This window comes from Neocloeon triangulifer, unplaced genomic scaffold, assembly GCF_031216515.1.
Source record: "Neocloeon triangulifer isolate White Clay Creek 2 clone unplaced genomic scaffold, ASM3121651v1 ptg000009l, whole genome shotgun sequence".
In the NCBI taxonomy this organism is placed as follows: Eukaryota; Metazoa; Arthropoda; class Insecta; order Ephemeroptera; family Baetidae; genus Neocloeon; species Neocloeon triangulifer.
Genome location: NW_026775551.1, coordinates 4723853 through 4745034, shown reverse-complemented (window position 1 = coordinate 4745034; position 21182 = coordinate 4723853). Strand labels below are relative to the sequence as shown.

At 35.5% G+C, this 21182-nt stretch overlaps 2 protein-coding genes across 5 annotated transcripts in view; one reads left to right on the top strand and one right to left on the bottom strand.

Annotated features, from left to right (window-relative positions):
* LOC132195522 (discoidin domain-containing receptor 2-like) overlaps positions 1-21182 on the top strand; it is a 136437-nt gene that overhangs the window by 113485 nt on the left and 1770 nt on the right. For 3 of the 4 annotated variants that reach the window (XM_059617569.1, XM_059617568.1, XM_059617571.1), the window contains 9 exons: positions 11636-11743; positions 12547-12725; positions 16374-16701; positions 17373-17560; positions 19312-19449; positions 19671-19996; positions 20482-20574; positions 20723-20864; positions 20932-21081. In XM_059617569.1, coding sequence (XP_059473552.1) covers positions 11636-11743; positions 12547-12725; positions 16374-16701; positions 17373-17560; positions 19312-19449; positions 19671-19996; positions 20482-20574; positions 20723-20864; positions 20932-21081 — 1652 coding nt within the window. The remainder of the gene's footprint in view (positions 1-11635; positions 11744-12546; positions 12726-16373; positions 16702-17372; positions 17561-19311; positions 19450-19670; positions 19997-20481; positions 20575-20722; positions 20865-20931; positions 21082-21182) is intronic. The other variant, XM_059617570.1, reaches the window with a different exon arrangement.
* Positions 6514-9151, bottom strand: LOC132195525 (uncharacterized). The gene is made up of 6 exons (XM_059617590.1): positions 8961-9151; positions 8642-8891; positions 8297-8590; positions 7920-8246; positions 7639-7866; positions 6514-7239 (listed from the first exon to the last, which is right to left on the bottom strand). Exons 2-6 carry the CDS (start codon positions 8870-8872, stop codon positions 6709-6711), a joined length of 1611 nt encoding a protein of 536 aa, XP_059473573.1. The 5' UTR covers positions 8873-8891; positions 8961-9151; the 3' UTR covers positions 6514-6708.

Sequence of the window (21182 nt, the reverse complement as noted above, 5' to 3'; positions counted from 1 at the left end):
AAAAAAAAAATTAATTTTCAATAATAATGATAATATAATAACATTTTTATGGAAAAAGGATTAATATTTATTGTAAGGGAATTTATTAGTAAATGATTTTTTTCTATTATAAAATAATAAAAAATTAATTTGTGTGAAATGTGGAAATTTTAATTGTAGATTTTATGAGATTATTAAAAAGTAATTTAAGAAGTACATATTTTTGTATTGTTAAGCAAAAAAATGTTTTTATTGGAGAGTTTTATACGGAAAAATAAATAGCAATTTTATTCGTCTGAAATTTAAACAAATTAAATAAAGCACTCAGGCGAAATTGTAGACATCACCAAACTTTGGAGACAAAATTTATTTTTGTCTTAATAGGACAAAACTTTGCAGACAGACGCTGTTCATTCATTTGCCGTGGATCCCTCAATTTGTCCAAAAAGGACTTCTTCTGACGTTTGAATTTTTTACCAAAATTAACAGATGAATTTTTAACGAAGTCGCACAGAAAGGAAGAATTTCCGCGTCTAAAAATACATATATTCAAATTGAGAGACGCGCTCGCTCGCTCTCTTTCGGTCCCGAGAGTGTTCTTTTGAACCGGCCAAATGGGAGTGTGTGCGAGTCCGACACCCAAGTGGAGCCGCCGAATTTATTTATTCAGTCTAGACCCGGTGAATTTTTCATACTGCCCTCTCTTCCTTGAGAGAGGAAAAAAGAAAAAAAAATAAGAAAGATGAAGCTAAAGCGCCGCACCGCGCCGCGATAACTTAGGAATTGAAATCTGGCTCAATAATTTCCTCAATCATTTTCAGTGAAAAACACGACAGTTAAAAAAATAAAAATAGTTATTTTATAGTTTTCTTACTGAATGTTATCTGACGGCTTTGGTGAGAAAAAAAAAATTAATAAAAAACTAGAGTTTCGTATTTTTCTTAGATAAATGTTCAACAAGTAAAATTATAGCTTATTATTTTAACTTGAAAATTCCGGTGAAAGTCGAAATTTAGCAGAATCAATTTAACTTTTGCTATAAACTTTCTCATCTGGTCTCTTTCCGCACTTTTATTTATTTTTCTTTTTTTTCTTATTAAAAAGCAGCGAGCGAAGAGTTGCTTTGTTGAAATTGGAATGTGGCAAACAATTTAGCGAGTGGTGCCTGGCAGGCTGGCAGAGCAGTCGAAGATCAATCTGCAGTTGGTGTGTGTTGGCGGTGGTGTTTGCCTTCTATTTTATTTATTTGCAGCAGCAGCTCTCGCTGCCTGCAGAAATTGAAAAACTTTTACGTCAGTGGCACTGCACACAACAATCGAGCGCGTCATTATTGCCGCTTTGTTCCAGTTCGCTTCTTTCCGACTGGCTTGAGGGAAAAGATGCAAGTCGGACAGACGGACGGGCGATTTTATTGGAGCGAGATGCAAAATCCATAGTGTGTATCAAAGAGACGACTTCCGAGCAATTTGCCACTCTATTTCCTTCCCAGCTGCGTTCCCCGGGAGACGTTTCGCTTGCGCCGCGCCAAAGCTGTGCTGGAAACGTGCAAAATTGCGAATTCCTCGCTTTATTAATTGCACTGAGCTCTCGCTACACGGTTGCGTTTTATGGCCATTAGGGTGGCAGGCATTATGCAAATTTAGTCTCCCACTGCCGCGCCGTTGCTGCTGCTTTTCAAATCCGAGTAAAAATAAGCATGAACATTTAAAGAATAGACGTTTTACGTTGCAATTTAAGACTTTTTACTAGCAAGAAGCTAGTCAGTTTAAAATATTCTGCTAATCATCAAAAGCGTATAAGCGCAGCCACAAATAGTACTTCTCCTTCAGATAATTATAATGTTAAAAGAAAATATAACTGTCAGACTTTACAAATATCGAACAGGTAAATAAAATTAAGATTTAAGTTTTGTTCAATTTTATTTGGAAATTATGAAATATTTAAATGTTTTCTTTATAATTTTGTATACATAACTAAATAGTTTTGTATATTTTTACTATTGCTGAATAGTAATTTTCTTTTCGTCCTGTCTCTGTTTTCACTATTTTGCTGTTAATTGAAAGTTATGATCATTAAATTGCATCTGGAAAAAAGGAGTTGTAATGGTTTATAGGTGTAAAATATACATTCAATTTTGTCAGGCAATCTAATTTACAAAAATTTTATAGCTAATTTATAAATGCTTATTTCTTGTATTATATTTATTATATTATTTTTTAAGTTTATTTATTTAATTTTCTTTATTTTATTTTAAAAATTTATTTGATCATCATTTAGAATGATCAGAGCAGCATATTAAGAAACAAGTTGTCTGAAATCATATTTATTTGCCTAACATTATATTTTATTCAACACAAACACTAAATTGCATTCTACTTTAACTCTCAAAGAGTCATGTGTTTTGGAGCATTCTCATTGTTTGTGTTATTATAAATTGGTGAATATTCAAAAGCAGAATAAAAATATAGAAATAATTTAAACAGCATTTCTTCACAATGATCACTACAAAATAGATGAAAATGTTTCCTTATTAAAGGATTCATTATTTTCAGGAAAATAAACGTGCAAAATTCTAGTGGAATCTTTAATTTTGGAAAGAAAACGCAACTCGATTATTGGTCTGGAATTTAATATTCATGCAAGAGAGAGCTAGACACTTGTAAATCTGTTTGAGAAATGCACAAATCGGAGGGAAATAACTTGCACCGAAACGCACCCCTTCTGAAAACTCAAACTTCCCACCCACGTCGGACTGGCTGTTGAGAAATCAACAATTCGCTGTGTATATAATATTTTCAAGTGGCAGGAGCACATCAAAAATTTCATTACACGCGCCGAGAGTCGCAAGATGTAATAAAGAGTCGAGAAGCTTATTATTATTTGCCGACAGCAGCAGCCCCTGCGTCGCGACCGGCGAGGTACAATTCGCATAATATTATTTAATGAAAAGACCCCCCTGCCTCCACTCTCTGGAGAGGAACAATATGCGCAGACCGAGATTGAAACAAATCGTCGGGCGAAATTAAATAATGAGGGAAACAATATGATCCGCCCTCGGCCGACGCGGCGCAACTCAAATAATATTTTCTTATAAATCTGCCACCGCGAGCGCGCAACAATGAGCCGCTGCTGGTGCTGCCAAGTGGGGGACGCATATAAATTTCAACCCCTCCGAGAAGCAACCCCTTCCAAATTACATCATAACGCAATCTTTCTATTAAGGAGGCGGACGTGGGCTTTTGCTTTTTTGCTTGAAATGAGAATTCGGCTGGCTCGCTGTTTTGCATGGCGCCTAATTGAGCAGATTAATCAAAAGCACAGCGTGTTTTTCTTGACAGGCACAAACATGATTATGAGTTATGGCACTGCCTACTGCTCTCTCTGTGTTTTTCTCTCCTCTACTTTTAATAGACACATCCGCCGAAATTAAATGGCCGGATTAGCGTTGAGTTTCCTCTCTGCGAAAATAAAACGTACCGCTGAGGGGGGGTGGAGATTTATTGCAAGTCGCTAGATTTTTTTCAGAGGTAAGAGAGAAAGATAAAATTTAAGCGTTGAAACTTTTTGAAGTAACCAAAAATATATTGTTTTAACTTTTTACAGTAAATTAATTAGTATAATGTTTTCTTATATTTAAAAGAATTTTATTTTTATTTTAATTACATATTAAAAGTAATATTTTTTCTTTTAAATTTTATTGTAATAACTGTATGTTTTATTATTACTATAATTATCATTTATCAATTCTAAATAAAGTGAAATGACATTGTAAATATTATTATTGATCTTCCAATTAGTAGTTTTATAAATTTATAGCAACAAAGTCAGTGAATGCTTAATTGTAAGTTTATGAGGACAAAAGTTACTTAATTATCCACCTGTGACCTGTTGTGAATTATTATTCGGATTATTATTATCAATTTTAACTCATTCTACATAGAAGCAATATAAACAAAGCACGTTACCACATAAAATAATCGACTTATTAATTTAATACAAAGGTTTTAAAAAGCTCCACACTCATCCATTTGAGATTTATTTTTATTTTTAAGCAACCAACATTGACAGTTTTAAATTTTTTACTGTAAAAATTTTTAAATAATGCTATAATATTTAAAAACGTTGCTTTTTTAATTTGACTTATTAATTTTAATAATTTTAAATAATTTGCATTAAAATGATTTTTTGTATAAAATTTACAAACTTTAAATAAACTGAAGTGAGATCGTAGACTTGTTTTATCTCGTAAGTGTTTTTATCAATATATATAGCAACAAAATCACAAAAACTGCATAGTGTGAACGACAAAAGTTGGTTGCTTAGGTTCCATTGGTTCTAAAATTGCGCATCTTTGGATATGATTATTACTAATTTTAATTAATTCAACATAGACCACTTAAATTATCAAATTTTTATTTAATACCAAGTTTTGTACGTTGTTGATTAAACTTTCAAAAAGCTCCACACCCATGCATTTGAGTTGACGGATGTTTATTATTACTCCAAAAATTTTCTTAACGATCGCCGTCAATTTTTGCTAATGGAGAGTTGCGTACAGAATGGCCCAGGAGAGCAACAAAAATTTATACAAATATGGATATTTATTCCCTAATGGCCAAGTGCTTTTGCGCGCGCGGATATAAAAGTTTCAAACTGGCTGGGTGCGCGCGTTGCTCAGGATTTTATATGAAATATTTTGCGAGCGCCGAGCTGGGTATTAAGTATTCAGGCCGCACTCCGGCAAAGTGTTTATAATCGCGCACGCGGCCAAATTTCATCATATTATATTATACTCGTTGGCACAGGCGCCACCGCGAAAGACTTTGAAAGGGGTGCACTTGTTACGAGGCCCGCGGTAATTAGTTTCACGGCGATACTCGCGCTTTTAAGCGATGTGCCCCTGCATAGTTTCCGAAGGGGAGATTCTCGCAAATTTATGCTCCATTACGATTCGAGGAATTCTCGCGCTCTGCATACTTGTGTCTTATTTAAAATCATTCCCGGAAATTTCCCCCGACTGAGATTAATAATCACGGCCATTATTTTATGCTCCACGCTTCTATGTTTAAGGCCTTTTTGATAACACTCTATTTTAGCCTTTCCTTTTCAATCGGAGGCGGAAATTGCATTTAGGACTGATCGATGGATTTAATTTGATTCGGAAAGTTCAGAACAAAAGCGTTGGAAGTTGGAAGCGGCGTGGGAGTTTTTTTGTAGTTGCGTCTGACCCGACCAGGTGATCAATAAATACGTTAGGCCGTATTTACGGACGTGTGTGTTGTGTGTGAGCCGCGTCAAATAATTCAACGGGATGATGAAATAATTGACCCGTCGTGTGCAGCCAGTTGGCGCGCGCTCTCGTCAGGCAAGAGTGAAAAGTCGTGTTCACCGCTGATATTCGATTCCGAGCTGAATTTGGCGCTAAATGTGCGCGGATTGAGAGCCGTAGTTGGCAGATCATCCACGTGCAGACAGACAATCGCAATTTGCGCCGGGATTTCACTTACTATAAAACCATTTCATCGGGTGCAATTTATCATTATTTGCATTGATTGGACGAAATTTAGAATTCTCGAATTGTTGCCTTTTATTATTATTGCTTGTTAAATTAGTTACGCGTTGCATTTAAATCTGTTGTAAGGTGATTCTTCTACGGGGTTTTGGCCAAAACTAGAAATGCTGCAATGGATTCCAAATGATTCAGATTATAAGATTTGAACTGTTGTGTGTTAATGTTTCAAGTATAAAAATGATTTATTTTCGCCCCATCGCTTCTCTACAGGTGGCCAAAGTAATGTCCGAAGATCGAAAACGGGTAAAAATCCACGTTTTTCTACCTTCTCATGCTCGTAACTTTCCATTTTGCAAAGTAAACTATAATTTTCTAGATAGCTCTCGATTCGCACGAAGTTAAAGTATCGAAAAAAAGCAAAAAAAAAAAAATATTCTGTCATTTTATTACCCTCAGAGAAATAGCATTTATAAATGGGCCATTAAAATTAAAAAAAAAAAAAACTCAAGATTTCTCAGGGGTTGATAAAATGACAGAAGAGATATACTTATTTTGCTTTTTTTTTTGGATACTTTAACTTCGTGCGAATCGCTATCTAGAAAATTATTATTTTTACTCTGCAAAATGGAAAGTTACGAGCATGAGAAGGAAAAAAACGTGGATTTTTATCCGTTTTCGATCTTCGGACATTACTTTGGCCCCCTGTAAAGAAGCGATGGGGCGAAAATAAATAATTTTTATACTTGAAACATTAACACACAATAGTTCAAATCTTATAATCTGAATCATTTGGAATCCATTGCAGCATTTCTAGTTTTGGCCAAAAGTTGGACAAAAAGAAGAATTATTTATCATCACTTGCGAGATCGAAAAGACCTCAACCGCCACAGTGCGACTCGGGATGAATATTTTTCATTATTTATCGCAATAATTATAATTTTAATCTTTACTTTATAGATACATTTAGAACATTACATTAAAAAAAATATTTTATAAAAATAATAAGCATTTAAAACTTTCTTTCATTGAAATATAAGATAATGATTTATTTTGTGAGAGTACAAATAATTCCTATATGACCAAATTTATGATAAAAATAATAATGCCAAGTTAATTGAGTGGTAAAATTTTATAACTTCTTTTTTTATGTTGCATGAATTTAAAATAAAAATAAAATAAATAAATTCGGTGGACGTTTACAACTTTTGCAAAGTTTATTAGTTTACAAATACTTTTGATGATCGTTTACTCGTTTTTAAAAATCCCAATCTCTTCAAAGTTTGTTGGACGGTGCGAATCAGTTCGTCCTTATATCTCCAAATAGACGTATCCAAAGTCAAAGCACCGTCCCTCATGGTCATGCACTCTGGTTTGTTCCGCCCACTGCAGTAGTGCTGCAAATGAGCTTCTATGGTATCGAAGTGGACGCTTTCGCACCAAAACTCGTCATTGCCAATGCACGCCCGAGCGTAGTGGTTGTGAAGAGCCAAAATTAAATCCGTGTCATGGAACGCTTTGACGCCATATCCGGCCCGAACGTAATCAGAATTGCGAAGAACGTGCTGCAGCATGTGCATGTAGCGGGGAATGTCCGGGTGCCAGTCGTTGTATTCCTTCTTGTCGTCCATGAAATGAATGTTTCCGGCCATAAAGGACGCGTAGGTCACGTTTTTTGCAGCACGGGCATTTGGCACGGTCCTGTCGAAAATCAGCTCAGGCCATGTCTCCACTTTCAAGGGAATGATAACCTGAGGATAATTTGAATTTTACACTAAAAAATTTCCATATTTTAGTTAGAAACAGAAAATACTCATTTATATTTAGGCAAAATATAAACGTCCGTCATCATAAACTGTTTGAAATAATTTATTTATATAAAAATTGAGTGTAAAATACTTTTGTTCATTCAGATTATTTATAATAAAATAAAACTATTTAATCTTGATCAAGTGAAAAATTGAACTTGCAATGGAATGTTGAAAATGTATTGATAACAATGTGGAAAAAGAACAAAATCAAAAAATTAAATAAATAAAATGAATAAGAAAACAAGTTAATAAATATTTTAAATTAATTATATAAAATTATTGTATAATAAATTTACAGTTGTTATTAACAAAATATATTAAATAATTCAGAAAACTTACTTCATCCACGTCAAGAAGTACAATATACCGATATTTAAGGAAATTCATATAAAAACAATCGGTATACTGAATAACTTCATGGAAAGACTGAAATGAAATTCTCTCTTTTAAAAAAGTTCCCATAAAATCCGGAATGTTTGAACTGTGCCCCGGCAAGGAGGTTTTGACCACGTCTAAATTCCACACATTTGAATAATGATCCAGAACCGTGGAGATATTCGCATGAATCTGGAAAGATTTCTTAATTATTTGCTTCCCATAAAAAAAACTTTTAATCTTACTGCTAATTCATAGAAAGTTATTTTATCTGCGCCTAGAATTTTCAGCAGCTCGATCCACTCAACCAATCGCACGGCCATGTCAGCTTTGTGTTTGAAATTCAACGCTTTCACGCAAACTGCAAAATTTTCTTTTTCTCCCGATTCGGGGAGATTGTAAATCACACGGAGATTATTGGTTGCGTTTTGACACGGATATCCAACAAGTGAAACCGATTCCGGCACCCGGGACTGAAACCCCTCAGGTATTTTGCAGCTCCATAAGTAGGGCTGCAACGGTTTCTCGTCGTAAGACCAGAGCTTGTTCCACATGTAAAGTGCGTGATGGACCTAATGAAGATTAAAATTGAATTTGTTAAAATTAATTAAAAATATGAAACTTTTGAAATTATTGGCTTCGGCTCATTTGCAAACCAGATTTGGCAAAAGGCGTCCGGAGCTTCGAGCTTATCAATCATGCCAATAATTCTTATCACAGGACCATCGGCTAATGGCCTATCGTCGAGATAAGCCCCGTACAAGTAATACGATGCATTTCTCGTTTCCTCCACTTGCCAGTAGATGTTGTTGTATTTTATGTCCAACGCATTTGCATACTTGGCACAGGTGAAGTTAATGTTAGGACCGTATTCGTTTAGGTGAGCAACGAACACATTAGGATTCGTTTTTACAATCTGTAATAATAAATTAATGTGGCTCTTGAAATTGCAATTTTTCTGACATACTAGATTTTTCACAATTTCTTCCGTGAAGATTGTGTCGTCGACATTAATAATAACGCTATCTTCTTCCGATAAGGATTTTTCATCATTGTCTAACAAATAACTCGATTCGTCAAACTGAGCAATGGAATTTGAGGTCTTTTCATTGATGGAGAGCGAGAGCACAATGACGGACACAAGAAAAGAAATGCTCAAAAGCGTGAACCTCCACAGAAAGTTTCTCCTGTACGCCATTGATAATTCTCACTGGAACCTTTCATTTCATTTATGTTTGTAATAAAGTTAGCAACTTTTAAAGTTAATACAAAACAATAATAATTACTCAAGAAACTGCTTCTCTCGACTGCAGGGTTTCAACTATCCAGACAATGAGTGTCATTCCACTAATTTCACTCTTTACTCTTACATTGCACTCTTAGTTTGCCAATGCAATATGAAAATGAGAGATAAAAAGCAATCAGAGCTTTTTAATTTTATCAGCTACTTCAAGTAGGCGCACTACATGTGAACGGTTTAATAACCTACATATAACTGTCAAAATTAACAAATAATTTTTCTTTTTTAGCTTGACAGATCTTATCAAAATTGTTTTTGATAAAGCTTTTCATTTACATTAATCAGATGTTTTCAATAACCGAATGTATATTTTAATATCATTTTTGACTGAGAACCTAAGCACTGATTATTTTATTATATTCATAATTTTTCTTAGGAATTTTAAAGAACGTTTATGAATTTATTACTACTGGTTTGATTTTATCTTTTTTGATCTCTTATCAATAATTACGCTTCTGATTGATTTCAACCACCTGTTTACAGATGCATAAAATTTACGAGTTGCAAAAATGCACGATGTTCTTTTTTAAGCCAAATTATTTGTATTATCGTCACGCTCAGATCTGAATTCGAATTACTTTCAGGCTCAGAGAGATTTGCAACGGGATTTATATTTATTGCACCTCACTTTGAACGTAGCAAACCGCGGCGCGTGAATTGATTTCGCTGGAATTGGAAAGTAGCAGAGCAGCCTTTGTGGTCGTGTTCGTCGCTCTCGAAACGCGGCTTGGCAAAATAAAAGGAAATTGCGCCGTTTTAATTTCCTCTCGTCGCCTCCAATTTAAATAAGCACACCGTGTGTGAATGAGTACGAAAGGGCAATAACGAACGTACACATTTATAAAATGTGTGGAATGAATAAATATAGTGGGTCGGCGTGTGCGTGGTTGTTCTGGCATTATGGACTGGCCAGCTCGGTCAGCGCCGGGACAAACGAGCCACAGAAACGCCAGCTAAACCGCACATGGACGGACATTGACGGTTATCTATGGCTTGAAAATATTATGAAAAGTTCTATCATTAATTTTAAATTTCAGTGCCAAAATGCTTTATTAAAAAATTTAAATGATTTTAAACATTTTTAGCATGTTTATATACCTAATTAAAATCTCTTTAAATCGTTCAAATCAATGAACAAAAGATCATTATATATGCTTACATCAAAAATAATTTCAAATTTCAATATTCCTCCTTTTCTTATTGAAAGAAGAGATTAAAAAAAAAATGCCCAAGTAGAAAATAAATAGATGAAATTTCTGCTTGAACTTTATAACATTTTCAATTCAATTCAATTTATTTTACTCCTAACAAGTAGTCAGTACAATAAATTGTGAAAAAAATGGGTGGGGAGAAAAATAGGCACACAGTGCTAGTGAACAACTCACTGAAACTCATAACCGCGTATTTACCAAGAGACGATAAATATCCGATTACTCGCCGCACTGCAGCCTAAACTACGGGAAAAAAATTCAAATTTGTTTAAAATGCTCTTTGCACAATTTTGGGAAATTATTTGACGCACACGATTTTAACACAGAAGGGAGGGAGTTCCATTGGGACGAGATTGTTTCAATATTAATCCATTTTTTCTCCCGCTATCTTAAAAAAAGCCATTTTCAAATTCTAAAATTCATTGGAAAAATCCACCTTGTCCCAATTGAGCTGTAGCAAGACTAGATTCAACTATTTTTATTCAATTAAGAATCAACTGTATTTTTTCGTTGATTGCAGAGAAATAAGAATGGAAAAGTGGCACAAAAACAATCACACAATCAGATTATTCAAAATCGCAATAGTGTCCAAATTGATTTAATCTTACTTAATCTCAACATATTGCAGAGTCAATTTAGTTCGTCTCATCATTAAAGAAGTACTTAAAAGAGAGATGAAATCAATGACCTACTTCTTTTGCAAAAAAAAGGAGATGAAATGGAAAATAATCACTCTAATGGACTTGCGAGTCAGAATTATGCCCCGTTTAATTGCTGCAAAGGGAAAGGATTTTCACCGCTTTTGTTCTAAATCGTGTCGCCACAATGACGAAACGCGCGCGCGCTACCAAAGAAGGAGAGTAAAAGCCGACGTGTGCCCCAATTACGTAGCAATTTAATCACACCTTCGCACTCTCGGCCGCGCCAAGACTCGTGCGAAACGACTGCGCGAGAATTATAATTATAATCGTCGTTATTATTACAAGTGTTATGCATAATATTGCTGTAATGGAAATTCAGATTACGATCTAAATGGCACACAGTCAGCTTTTCCATTCGGTAATGCAGCCGCTGGAAAAGCACCACTCTGGAGCCGCTGCCATAATAATTACGAAATAATGAAAAAGCAACAAGAATTGCGCTCTGCTCCGTAAGAGGAAATAACACGATGGATTTAACGCAACTCGCGCTTTCGCTCATACTCGCCGACCACGCGTAAATTTGGGAAATTTTGCCTCTGAACAGGTGAAGCAGGCAACTCTGCTGATTAATATTTGCAAAATAAATTTCGACCACTATTTCCTTTGAAATGAATTCTTTGAAATGAAATACGGTAGGATTTTTCCTGCTGTGTTTTCTATATTTTTTATTATAGCAGTCAAATTTTTCTATTTTTTGTTTCAAGAAAATAAATGGAATATATAACAATTTTGTTCTCCAATTTTTTCAGATCCATGGTATGGAAACGTGACTGAGGAAACCGAAGCCAGTGTAGATGCAAATGAAATGGTCGGAAACTCGATGGTTCATGACTCTGACTGGGAACAATATGAAACAAGTAAGTGAACATAATAATATGCTGTGTAATAATTCATTCTTTGTTGACCAAAAATACATAATAAGATAAAATAATAATCTGTGATTATAATTAAAATCATAAAGCAACAACTTTAATTTTATATTTATTGTAAATTAATAAAATTCTCTTATTTATTATTAAACACGGGTTTATTAAATTTTAATCCAACAAAGGAACACTCTCTTTACATTCTTAATCTGTAAAGAAAATAATTCAGACGCTCCTTTGCACTTTCAAAGGTTTTTTCAAATTATTATTATTATTTAATTAAGCTAATCATAATATTTTTACTATCCTTGTTTTTATGGTATTTATTTATTTTTTATAAATTTAGTAATAAAATTTATTTATTATATTATACCATATTTCTGTAAATAAAGAACATTAAAATTTAAATATATTGTTCTTTAGCATACACACGAGAAAATTAAATATTAATTCTACATGTATTATAATCCATCTATAATTGGTTACGTTATTCTCATAAAATATTTTTACTTTTTCAGTAACCTTTCAATATTAATGGAACTTAAAAATTAGCATCAATTATTAAAAATTGTAAAATAAATGACTGGTTTATTAAAAAGATTAAAAGTAAATAAACAATTCAGAAAAGGTAAACGATGAAATAAAAATCAGCATTTGGAATTTGGATTTTGGGGCAATTCTTTTGGAGAAAATTAAGTGAAATACGAGACGAGTTTATGTAACGAAGGCAAAATGTGGTCCGCGGAGAGCTAATCAGAGCTTAACGGTCGGCTTTGTTTTTGTTTTTGGTGCAGTCGCCGCTCCGCACGAGGGCCAAAGTTACGTGGAAGTGGTGGTCGGAGTGCTTTCGGCCATCTCTCTGCTGCTGCTGCTTGTGTTTGCGGTGATCGTGGTGCTTAGCAAGAGACACAAGCTGCAGGGATCACCCACCACCATCCTCAGGAACTCTTTCGGAGCCACAATCAACATGAAGGTATGTTTTCCTCGTTTTGTGCAAATCTCCCCATTACGAGTCCATTAAATACGAGGGGGATTAAAACTTGCAGATTTTCCCTTAGAGGATTTTCAAGCTAATTTTTAAGAACTCTTTTTCAACTTAATACTTTATATATTATAGTTAATTTTGTCTGGTTTATTTTAAATTTTGAAATTTTTAATTCGTTTGCACAAATAAATTTGTAGAAAAAAACCGTCTAAGGGAACTTACGACTTTTTATGCTTCGAATTTTCATTTCTTACGAATGATTGGAAAAAAACAATAACGGAAAAATTTATTATTCAAAAGATTAGGAAAATGTTTCAGTCTTATATATTTAAAAAAGCAATCTCATTGTGAGTTATGAATAAATAAACGCCATTTCCCATATCTGCCGACGTTTTAAAGCCAGGAAATTGACAGAAAGGGGCTATTAATTTAAAATAAAAAGCATCAAATCGCCGCCATAAATATGCCCGGCTTGATAGCTCTGATAAAACCATTACTTTGGAGTAAAATCGAAATTAGATTCATACTTGGGGTGCCGCACACGGCGGGGGTGCATGAAAATTTCGAGATAAAGTGGGCCGCAGGTTTTTGTGTCCGAGTCACGAGCGCAGCTAGGGCCGCATGTGGAAAGAGCCACTTTTAATCATCGCATGTCGCTGCCATAATATATTTCAGCCAAGGGTATAATTTAGCCTGCAGTCGTTTATCAAATCACTGGCAGCTGGCACCAGGCACACACTCACGCCGCAAATAATTTCGCGCAAAGCCGATAAATAAATTTGCATCAAAAATGAAAACGCTATGGCCGCTCCGCGCTCAATTAACCAAATGCGCGCCGCCAAACACAAATTTCCCGCCTGCCAAATATCATCACCGCCGTTTGCGCTATTTCTGAATTACCGGTACCGGTTTTGCTCTCTTTTTTTTGTAAATTGCGTTCCTCTGTAAATCTGCTCTTATTACCTTCTATTTTCAAGCAAAAAAGTTTATTAATTACTTTAAATGACGTGACTGGCTTAATTTACGAGTTTAAATGTCTAACTCTAGGATTAAAGTTTTACAATTTTTAAGTTTCGTTGTATTTTTACCAATGTACAAAATTCACTCAACCGTATTATTTGAGTCATTCAATTCAAAACATTCAATAAAATACTAATTTCCTAATGATATTTGCTCAAGCTTCGCCTATTGTTATGAATACTGACGTCATTTGACTAATATTTGAGCATTGAATTTGTTTAAGGCTATTTTCAAATTGCATTTCAGCTGGATTTTCATCGTTTTTTTTTAACTTGTTTCGTGATTTTTCTATAAATTCGAAATAGCAGCAATGATAATAAATATTTTCTCTAAACATGAGCGCGTCAAAATGATTACAATAAAAGATTGAACCTGATCACATGTGTGATGCGGTTTTGGTAAAAACTAAACACTCCTGGAAATATCGTAATATAAATTCCAGTTTCCATTTCCGCCAGCGACTTATCAAAATTATAGCGTTTTCAGCCAATTTCAAATGCGCAAAGCGGACGCTATCAACATTGCAGGATTTTCCAAGTGAAGTTATATTTTTATTCAACTTCTACTTCGCCATGCCCCCTTCACAACTCAAATGTTTTATAATAAAATTTGCTACACAAATTATAAATTATTTTAAAAGTAAAAATTCATGTTAAATTCATGTTGAATTTTGAAAATTAAAAATTAATAAAAAGTAAACGAACTGAAAAAAATTATATATTTGCTGTAATTATGTAATATTAACAATAATAACTTACTAATAATAGTTTGATAAGATTTCATTGATTTCTTCAATGTTTGTTACTCAAAAGTTACTCAAAAAGCGTTTCAGCTTATATCAGCTAAATTTAAATTGAAATCATTTATGTCTCTACTCATCAGCAATGAATACAAAAAGTAATAGTGCATTTGCTGTTGTATAGTACGTTGGAAATACTTGGAAAAAATTGTATTTAATATCCTTCATCCTTCACGTCACTCTTCTATAGCAATTCTTAACGCTCTGAAGGAACAACGACGCAAGTCATTCGCCTCGGCTTCTGTACTGCTTGTCGGTTTCTCGCGTATGCAACTAGCTCAGCGCACTTGTCATGCCAGTTGCATATCCAAATGCAATTTGCTCGAAGCGTCGTCCATAATAAAACGCTACTACCTCCACGCTATTATATACCATAAACGGAGGCCTTTCTGCTGAGGCGCATTACGACTTTTCATTTTTGTCACTTCGCCGTCCATAAATCGATTTCCGATATTTGCATTTTGATGTTTGCTTTGGGATTATCGTAAGTAGTTGACCTCTTGAATGAGGCAAAAAATACAGACTAAACATGATAAATAAAATAGTTTTGAAATTGGATGTGGAAAAAATATAAACTATTATGTTGATTGCTATTTTTATTGTTCAGTCATTATATTTGTGTTGTATTTTTGTTTTGCAAATTTTTTTTAAACATTTTGTTAAGTATAATTTACTTTTGATATATTGCGTGTTTTAGCAGAATCCCAGACTTAAGCTTTGAAACCCTCTTTTCAATTTTTATATTATGAATTGAGTACAACAAACGATTACAATGGCAAGAATATCCAGAAGCCATTTTACCGTCTTTTAAGAATATTGAAATAAAAAAAGCAAGAGATGTTTGCATTTTTTGCAGTTATTATTCAAATTGTGGCTGTAAACAGTGTAAACGAGTGGAACGGTTGTAGAAAATTGCATTCAGAGCTCTCTCGTGCCAGCTCGCCATTCTTCAAATTGAAACTTGCACGGTCAACAATCGATGGAACAGCGTCGCCGGTGATGTTTACCTGGGGAAAAATTAAATTTCGCCATCGTGTGGCGCCGCCGCCGCTGCTGTTAGGCGAGGAGAAAAACGTGTTTAGATAGCACTTTATTGAAAAAGGCACGCTAAATTAGAGTGTGTAGCGTCGTATCTCGCCATCACCGCGGCAACAAAACAAATTTCGCGTGCTTTCAAAAATTTTCACCCAGAACATTTTACTCCGCAACGCCAGCATCGCAGATAATGGCAATGAGTAATGCCTTTTGACGCCCATTTTCCCGTCTTAACGGCAGCTGAAAGGACGTGTACTTTTTGGCGCGGTGGCCTACAAAGCGGCGGGAAACGCATTAATTTTCTCCGTTTTTGTTCACTTTTTCCAACATACCATATTTAAAAAGGGAGAACACAAAAATTTCATAAAAGTTATCACCATGGTGGAGGTTTGTTTGCTTCAAAATTTAAGTCTCATAAGATTGAAGAGACCTAAAAAATTACAGAACGTGCTTTTCAGCAAAACTTTTCCCATTTTAAAACTTGATGATATATTGATAATAACTAGGCAGACCTGTTTTCATAATATTTATGTGAATAATTTTATGCAATCTATGTCAAAATGTCTTAAAAATCTTTTTCCGCCAATTATTTTTCTCTATAGTCTTTGTTTTAAAAGTTTTAAAAATTCATTCAAATTTTCCAAAAACATTCGTTCTTTAATTATTATTTTTTATGTATTATCAAATTAAGAAAGAGTTCAAATTTTTCAATTTAGGTTGTTGTGACTCTTTGTTAGGTGTGATGTTGAGCCCGAGTCTCTTAAACTGAGCAGCGCATTCAGGTTCCCTTTTTGCAGGACCTGCTGATGAACCTGTCGCCGATGGGCAACAGTCTCGTGCCCATGAGTGGCCCCCTGACGCCCCCGTCGCCGGCAGCCACGCCTCTGCGCCAGGGGTCGCCCCCACCACCCACCTTGGAGGAGCTTCTGATGACGCCGTCGGCGCCGCCGTCCTGTCCGAGCCCTCAGGGCAACCAGGTGCCGCTGAGTTCGTCGTCCAACACCCTTTACTACGAGAGGCAGTACCGGTCGCCTCTGATCGACGCCGCCAGGGCGCAAAATGGATACGCGGCCACTGCTAATCTGCACCGTGGAACGTCACTCTCAGCAGGTAATTATTGATTTTCTCAGAAATGTTATATTTTGTTTATTTATATATTTATTTATTTATTATTCTCCATCAATTACAAAACATACAATCAAAAAATTTACAAAAAAAGATTGTTCTGAAAATACAAGTTTCCCCCCCCCCCTTCTTTTTATACATTTCGAATTTCGTATTTTTGAAGTTGCTAAAAAAAAGTTTTTTATGTATATTTGAATGTTTATTTCCAATTATATTTGGTCATAGTAAGCGATGTAATTGAATTTAGCAATTACATAATTGAAAATGAAATGGAGCGAGTAATTGAATATTGAAATGTAATTGCTTGTTGGTTACAGAAAAGAAATTGTACAATATTGATTTTAAAATTTAAATTGGTTTATTAATTTATTGATTGATAATTTATATTTGATAACAAATAATTAACAACGTCACCCTTACGTTTGTAAAAGCACACAAATATTTCTGGCAAATATTGACGTGATAATAATACTAAATTGATGAAATTGTAAACACCGTATTTCAATACGCGTAAAAAGTAAAAAGGTAATTTCATAATTTTGAAGCTAATTTATTAAAAAATTTGAAAAATTTACCTAATAATGCAATTAGTATTAGTGTTGATAGTCGTGCGATTAGTTAAGATAAATTAATCACCTTTTATTGATCTGCAATAGATCTTGATGGAAGCGACATTGAAGACGAACATTCGCCGCTGAGATACAACAGCATGGAGGGTTCATTGCAGACCGGCGAGAGGTCCTCGAACAACCAAATCGTCAATTTGGGCAACTACTTTCCCAGGGTGGCCTCGGAGCCCACAAACCGCAAGAGATACCACACTGCGCCGAGAGAGAAACACAGAGTGAGTTCCAAAAACTTTTCCTCACAATCACACTTCCCTAGCTAAAAATACCAGTGGCTCCTTCAAATTATCCTTCAGATTTCACCTGCCAATTTTCCTGGTAGGTAGATTTGCTTTCCTTTTCCTTTGAATTCAAAACAGATTAATTTGTTCTCCGAAGCGAAGCACATTCCCGAAATAAGCAGGTTTAATTAGAATTCCATTTTCCAAAGTGACAGCTCCTGTCATATTAATTATAATCAATGATTTGCTTGACGGTGCAATACTTGTAACCTAAATTCCTGGAATTCATAACCGTCATTGTTTCGCTCAGCTTCCTGGAACTGTCCTGCTGCTCCACTCAACTTTCCAACCCTGCTCTTTTCTTCCAACCCCGTTTCGACCCACACACGGTGGTGTATTTTAATCACGGGCATTTACAAATATTTGCGCTCAAAGTTCAAAAGAGTGTCTGCCCGAATTCAGTAGAGTGGACAAGAAATGAGAGTGTGCGCCGTGGCCGCACATTAATCATCGTCCCTGGTCAGATCCCGAGCTTGTCTGTTGACTCGCGCGCGCTCGGTGCGGTGGGTGCCGCCGGTAAACACGCCCGGGAATAAAACGCCGGCAATATAGCGGGAACTTGTTGTCCGGTGCCAGTGGCGGACCAGGAGGAGAAAAAATTACCGCTTCAATGGCTCCTCTTAAGTCAACACATTTCACTCCAGCATTGATGCCCGAGCCGAGAAAACGTGGCTCAATTTCTTTTAAACCGTCCCCGAGCCTTATCGACCCGGTTCATCTAAAATGCTCCTTAACTGGCGCTTTTGCACCCACAATCTGTTTCACAATTTTAAGCCATCCTGAAGTTAAATTACATAACTTTGCTGGGCAGCTAAAGTAATTAATTAATGAAGATTACAAAATTAAAAATGGATGCAATGTCAATTCCAATTGTTATATAATTTTGAACTATCCAACTATCTTAATATCTGTAATAATTAAAATATATTCTTCTTATTAGCCTTGGTTTAAGTTCCTATTATGTTCCTATATTTTTTTCTTTATCAAATTATTGTTTAGAATTATTAAAACACACATTGGACGAAGTAAATCGCTTTAATGCATTTTCTACTGATAATGTGATATTTAGTTCTGGAAATTCTATAAAATATATTTTTACAGAGTTATTTAAATTATGTTTTTTTTTAAATGATGTATTGTAAAATAAAATAAAAAATCCCTCTAACTTTTCATTTTAACAAATAAAAATATAATTTAAATAACAACATAAAAGAAATTGTTTAACAAAGTAAAAAAACAAGAAATAAATTTATATAAATACATACAACTTTTATAAACTTTATATTAAATTATAAATTAGTTGCAGAATAACCAGGCAAAATAAAAATATTTCTTAATTCTGAATAAAGAACAGGTTGGCCCCTTTTAATTAATCCACGAAAAGCGCATCAATGTTGTGGGTGGCCTTTTGACAGGCGCGTGCGCCGAAATCGTTAATTCCGCTCTTTGGCGCGGTCACGCCGAACCGCACGGACAGAAAACGCACACGCGCGGCCAGCAATATATATATTTTTAATTAAAACCGACCTGTGTGTGCACTTTGAGCCGTGAAATCACAAAGGGATTAGAAGTGACTCTGTTGTGCGCGCTGCGTCAAAAAGGGCAGCGCCGCCCACACACCGCAAATATAATATAGTAGTTGTCGAATTAACGGGGGTGACTAATTGAGAGCGGTGGTTTTGTTGCAGGTGCCACCGCCAGTCGTGTCGTGGAACATTGCGCCCAGCATGGGTCACCCGTACAAGTGCAGGGAGGCCGAGGTCAACGACATTCCCCGCTGCATGATCCAGATTGTGCAGAAAATGGGAGTCTGCCATGCAGGAGAGGTGAAAAATTTATAATTCAAACCATAAAAAGTTTTATAATTAAAAAGAAAGAAATTTAAATATTTTTCTTCAAATTTTTCAACTTTAAATTATTAAATTTTATATTAAATTATTATTTCCGATTTTTTAGTTAAATTAAAAACCAATATCACAATCTTTGAAATTTTTAGGGAGTTTTTTTTTAATACTTATGGAATTAATTAAATTTTTTTTTCGCCCAGGTCCTTCTTTGTGAAGTCGACAGTCCTGAAGAGGTGGGATCAAACTGTCCTTTGGTGGCGGTCAGGGTAAACAACGATGACGAAGGCGCCACTAGCGAGACAACCCTGCGCGAGATCCGATTCCTCTCGTCTCTGCAGGACAACAATGTGGTCCGCATGTTGGGCGTCGTGACCTCCGAGCACCCTCACTGGACCGTGCTGGAGTACCCAGAGCTCGGCGATTTGGCGCACTTCCTGCAGTTCAGGATCGGACCTTCACAACCGCCAACCTCGCCCTGCCCTGGAAACACCGCCTCCCTTCGACCAAATAGCCTGCAAACGTTAAGGTAACTATGAAATGGTAGATGTGTTTAGTTAAATTACTGTTTAATCCACCGGACATTTTTTAATACTTTTTTAATTGGGGAAATTTATATCTCAACAAAATTTTCTTCTTTAGCCTCACAAATCAAATCAAACTATTTTATTAAATTAACATTTTTTTTTATTAATTTAATTGGACCAGTAATTTTAATAATATCAATAAGATTGCTGCTTAAATGAAATGAATGGTTCACATTTCGCAATATTTGATAGAAGAAAATGTCAGAAACCAAGCTGAAATTATTATTATTATACCGCAGTGGTGTGATGCAACTTGCGAGCCTGCGGAGTAGAGCAGGTTGCATAATTTACAACACCTCGTATAAGCAGGATAAATTTTCACTTCTGCTGGATGCTCTGCATATCTTCATTTTCTGGAGTTTTCCTCTCAAACTCGACGGAAATCACGTTCTCTGGCGTTATTTTAATTAAACTTGGCTCTTTTCAGCTTCGGGTGCCTCATGTTCATGGCGACGCAGATTGCTTCGGGAATGAGATACTTGGAGCAGAGAAATGTAGTTCATAAGGATTTAGCTGCCAGGTATTACCTCGAACCTACCATTATATTAAAATACATAACTCGACCTAGAAATTATTCAACCGAAAATAAAAAATTTTTCCGACTTGCACAAGAAAAAAACTGCGCCGGCGGGGATACAAATATGTTATTATTTTCGAATTTTTCGCAGAAATTGTTTCGTCGGTCGGGGCTACGCAGTGAGAATCGGCGACTTTTCAATGTGCAACCCCATCTACAAAGAGGACTACAGTGAGATCGGCGGCCGGCCTCCGCGGCCCATTCGTTGGCTCCCGTGGGAAAGCATCCTGCTCGTAATTAAATTCCCTCAGACTGGCGCGCCGCCCCCAGAGTAATTCCACGCACTTTTGTTCGTTTCAGGACCGGTACACGTGCAAGAGTAGCTCATGGTCGTTTGCGGTCACCCTGTGGGAAATCCTCACCCTGGCCAGGGATCGACCCTTCAACACAATGTCCAACGAGATGGTCATTCAGAATGCAGAGCGAATGTACTACGGCGGGGAACTCGAGGTACTTTTTTCTACAAAATAATATCGGATTATCTTTTAAACAAAAATTAATAGGTTTTTTTTTAATATATTAAACAACAAAAATTAAATTTTACAGCAGCG

Bases quoted from the DNA above. Each gene is read 5' to 3' on its own strand.
- LOC132195525 (XM_059617590.1), bottom strand. From the start codon at position 8,872: ATGGCGTACAGGAGAAACTTTCTGTGGAGGTTCACGCTTTTGAGCATT. The intron at 8,591-8,641 runs GTATGTCAGAAA...TTATTATTACAG, and splicing joins AAGAAATTGTGAAAAATCTA to ATTGTAAAAACGAATCCTAA. The intron at 8,247-8,296 runs GTTTCATATTTT...AATCTTCATTAG, and splicing joins CGAAGCCAATAATTTCAAAA to GTCCATCACGCACTTTACAT.